Source organism: Morone saxatilis, unplaced genomic scaffold, assembly GCF_004916995.1.
Source record: "Morone saxatilis isolate NCDOM2014 unplaced genomic scaffold, NCSU_SB_2.0 Contig8, whole genome shotgun sequence".
Classification (NCBI taxonomy): domain Eukaryota; kingdom Metazoa; phylum Chordata; class Actinopteri; family Moronidae; genus Morone; species Morone saxatilis.
Genome location: NW_023340257.1, coordinates 11,850,646 through 11,854,662, shown reverse-complemented (window position 1 = coordinate 11,854,662; position 4,017 = coordinate 11,850,646). Strand labels below are relative to the sequence as shown.

General features: G+C 41.8%; 1 protein-coding gene across 1 annotated transcript; it reads right to left on the bottom strand.

The window, feature by feature from the left end:
- On the bottom strand, nt 1–3,724 carry lamtor1 (late endosomal/lysosomal adaptor, MAPK and MTOR activator 1). Its single transcript, XM_035680544.1, has 5 exons — nt 3,494–3,724; nt 2,236–2,381; nt 2,049–2,126; nt 1,024–1,147; nt 1–753 (listed from the first exon to the last, which is right to left on the bottom strand). Exons 1-5 carry the CDS (start codon nt 3,533–3,535, stop codon nt 661–663), a joined length of 483 nt encoding a protein of 160 aa, XP_035536437.1. The 5' UTR covers nt 3,536–3,724; the 3' UTR covers nt 1–660.
- Nucleotides 3,725–4,017: the final 293 nt, after the last annotated feature.

Here is a 4,017-nt window from a genome sequence, read left to right as displayed (position 1 = left end):
CCTGGCTAAAAAAAAAAAAAAATCAATCACTGCACTTGTACTTATGGTACTGTGATAATTTCCATTCTTTCCTGTCAGAAATTCCTCATTTCCCTTGTTCCAATGGAGATTGTATCATGTATAAACACAAATAGCCAATGTCTAGAGCCATAACTCCTACAGCCCTGTCCCAGGTGAATACACTGTACATTCTTCTATGCCTCTGGAGAACAGTCTGACGTGTGGACCTAGCCTTGCGTGCCTGAGTATACAGGCTAGGGGAAATAAAAAAAAAAAAGTTAATGAGACGGCCATGAAAACTGTTAGATAAGAGAGATCGTCAAGAAGGATGAACGATGATTTTTCCACAGCTGGTTCTGACAAAGCCTGTGATCCACACATACAAAAGAAGGCCTTATTGTTATAAATATAACATCACACACCAACGGCCCCTCCACAGTAAACCACCTTCCAGAGCCTGACCCATAATTAAGTGCACTAAATGACAGCCATAGGGTGCAATCCTACATCATCATCACTGTCTTTGTAGCAGTTAGAGGCATAGCTAAGAAGCACAAGGACCAATATGCTTTAATAAAGGGCGGGCTGGAGGGTGAGGATGCAGAAGTGACACAGAGAGAGCGGGATGGGAGGAACAATATGCAGGCCAGAGTCGCAGAATCAGGGAATGGCAAACTGGACCACCAGTTCTTCTTTAGCATCCACTTTGATTTGAGAGATTGCACTGTAAGCGTAAGCTGCTATCTTGGACACCTGCAAAAAAAGAGGAAGACAGTTAATGTTAAGTTAAACTTCACAATTTGACTGAGTGATATAAGACAAGTTAAAAAGCAGAATCAAGAGAAAAGCATTAGATATCTACAAGATCTATTTTTAACCACACATTTAGTCACACCCCCTCACACTGAAGTACCACACAGCTACACGTACTGCTTCTAAAAGAGTATCTCTCTCGTGTCAAATGTAGCCAACAAAGGAGAAAAATAAACATGGCAACATATCTGTGTGTCAGTGAATGATTACCTGCTGAACATCTGAGTATGGCACCAGGTCACTCGCAAGCACTTGGTGGGGCTGGCTGGTGAGGGAGGGGAGAGCGAGGGCTTTCTTCTGGGGCAGACTGTTGCTCAATACAGCCAGCTTTGTACTGAAACAAAAAAAAAGGCACAAGCTTACTGGGGCTGTTGCTCTGTCATTACCTTAGCTGCAGTTTAAAACAGTTTGTCAACAACACATCACCTTGTCTCTCGTGTGTTTCAGCCTAAAAATAGCTGCGTGTTTGGTAGAAATCTAGCCACTAGGTGTCACTGTATCTGGGATAAAGTTTGAGGGCCTACAGCTGTTGCAATTTTTTAGTTGTATCACTCCCCTCCCCCCATCGGCTGCTTGAGTCGTTCGGTTTGTGTGGAAATGTGTTTCACTACATTTAAACCAGCACCAACCACAGATGTCCCAACCAGCCATTACACACCTTTGGATATACAGCTAGCTGACAGTTTTAATAATATTTAAAGCTAGGGTAGGTAATGTATTTCTGAAGCATGTTTTGTTATATTGGTTGAAATTCTCTTTTCATCAGCAATTAATAAATCAAATGGTCTAAAAATAACAATAAAAAAAGAAGAAAAAAATCCAGTATCTTTGGCTGTCAGCTTCAAAATCTAGCTAGTTTCTCCAACATTACACCCTCGCTTTAAGTCATCTGAACATCTCTTTCCTATAAGCTGTAAACTGTAAATAAACACTATAAAGCACCATATACTGTAAGGTTATGCTGAACCTCTTATCAACTAAGAATGTTATCATTATATGGCTCTAACAACTAAAATACCCACGCTATCTTTACAGTTACATGCAGTCTTTACAGTTCACAGGCTACCTGTAAGTGCAATACAGACTGATTGGTCTCATTTTAGAAGACAAAAAACACAAACTCCAAACAAAAAGACCCACATCATCCCCACAACCATACACAGAAAACAAAACAGAATCCTGCAGAAGAGCAACAACACTGGACAACAACATTACACAACTGCTCACACACATACCTGTATTGCCGAGCTTTGTCCATGTATTCATGCTGCTCCATCATGACAGAGTCAGCTGCCGAGACATCAATGATGTTCCTGACAGAGAGGAAATAAAGGCGAGTTTATTAAACGGACAACATGTGAATTACTGCTCAAAAACAGGCTGAATTTGGCTCGTCTATGGTTGCATGGAAGAGTGTCTTACTGTGCGGTCTTGGTGAGGATGGATGTAAGGAGGGCCTGTTCATCTGTCCTTGCTGAGGGGACACTGGTAGTGATCCAGTCTGTCCCATTAGGGGGTTTGCTGACAGGGTTTGGGTGGGTGATCAGCGGCTTACTTTCATCAGAGTCCTAGAACAGGTCGTTCAGAATATAAATGATAATGAAGCGCTCAGCTAATGACAGTTTAACTGTGTTACAGTTGTAATGTGCCTCACCAACGTATTTACATTAAATAATGGAGTACAGTTTGACTCATTAAATAGGTTTCTGCATTGGATACAAAAAATAAAGCCTAACGTTATACTATAACTATTATATGTGGTGACAAAGGCTTGAGGTATCAACAGCCATAGCAATACATGTTTTCAATAACAACACTTATGGTAACACATGTTACACTCTTCATTCTTCTAATAACATTGAAAACATTAAGGGAACTCAACTGCTCACAAAAACCACATTAACCTCTGATCCTAAACTACTTTATTGTTACCAGAAAAACTACACTTGTAACTGGATCACTGAAACTAATTAAGTTTACACCGGTTCTGAACCAACTGGACTAATTAGATTGAGGTTACTCAGACTAATACACATTATTTGGGTAGAACACAGACAGAGATGTTAGATATGTGCTGTGCTGGATCAGATGAACTGCATACGATTTTGCAGGAAGGAAAAACTGACTTGTTTCCGTAAACTAAAAATAGATAAGGATCTTGAGGGTCATAAGACACAATCCATCAAGAATATGGTCTCCAGAATATCAGTCACTTCTGTTTCTGGTGGCCCTGTTCATGTCATAATTAAGTTAGTCTTTACATGTTGCTTTAAAACTATTTACTTGCAGGAAAAGACTGTGACGAAGCCATAAATGACCCTTAATGTTAAAACACATGATGTCATGCGTACACTTTTCTTCAAACCGGGTTTCTTCGGCATCAAATCTGCACATCTCTTATTAACTACGATCATTTTCCACCTTAAGAGCTCATTTCACAGTGTGTCCTGAACCAGGCCTCTCCTGAAGCCTCCAGCCACAAAGCTAAAGCTACTTCTCCTGAGAGTCTCTTCAAATCCAACCTACTGCCACCTGGTAGCGTCGGCACACAGCACCCAACAGCACCTTACGTACAAACCACGCTAAATACACACATTACCACCACGTAATATCTCTGTTAACAACTGAAAACATGACCTGTATCGGGACAGCTTTAGCCATGTAGCAGCTAACTACCTACCTGCTCTGTGGTCTCGTTCTCGCTGCTGTAACAACAACCCATGGCAGCGTCCGAGGGGCGACACTAAACTACCCCCGTCACAAATGAGCCGTGGTGATCGTCTCCGGCGCACATACAACTTCTGTCCTTCGCGGTTTCACTGGAGCTTCATCTAAAGGTGGGAAGCTACTGTCACAACAGCAGCTCCTCGGACGAACTATCACATGACAGCAGCTCCGGTGCGACAACACTACCGACCACTTCCGGTGTTTGAGAGGCCGCTGTGGCCTTCGTCACGTGACGGGGGTGGGGGGGATTTTCAAATGTGAGCTTTTTGTGAAAGAAAAACAAAAGACGCGTTAATAAAGCATGAGCGGCAAATACTACAGTACAACTACGTGCTAGGTTACGTTCACGTATTTAAATCGTCCCTTCGTGGATGAGGCTGAACTGCATATTAGTGGTTTTGGGGTATTTTAGAGAGGAGCCTCTTAAAGAATCAGAATTAGGTTTATTGCTAAGTAGGTTTTTACACATACGAGGAA

What these genes read in the sequence shown, in the direction of transcription:
- lamtor1 (XM_035680544.1), bottom strand. Translation starts at nt 3,535, where the DNA reads ATGGGTTGTTGTTACAGCAGCGAGAACGAGACCACAGAGCAG. An exon ending in ATCCTCACCAAGACCGCACA is followed by an intron (nt 2,127 to 2,235) that starts GTAAGACACTCT and finishes CCTCTCTGTCAG; the next exon opens with GAACATCATTGATGTCTCGG. An exon ending in CATACTCAGATGTTCAGCAG is followed by an intron (nt 754 to 1,023) that starts GTAATCATTCAC and finishes CTTTTTTTGCAG; the next exon opens with GTGTCCAAGATAGCAGCTTA.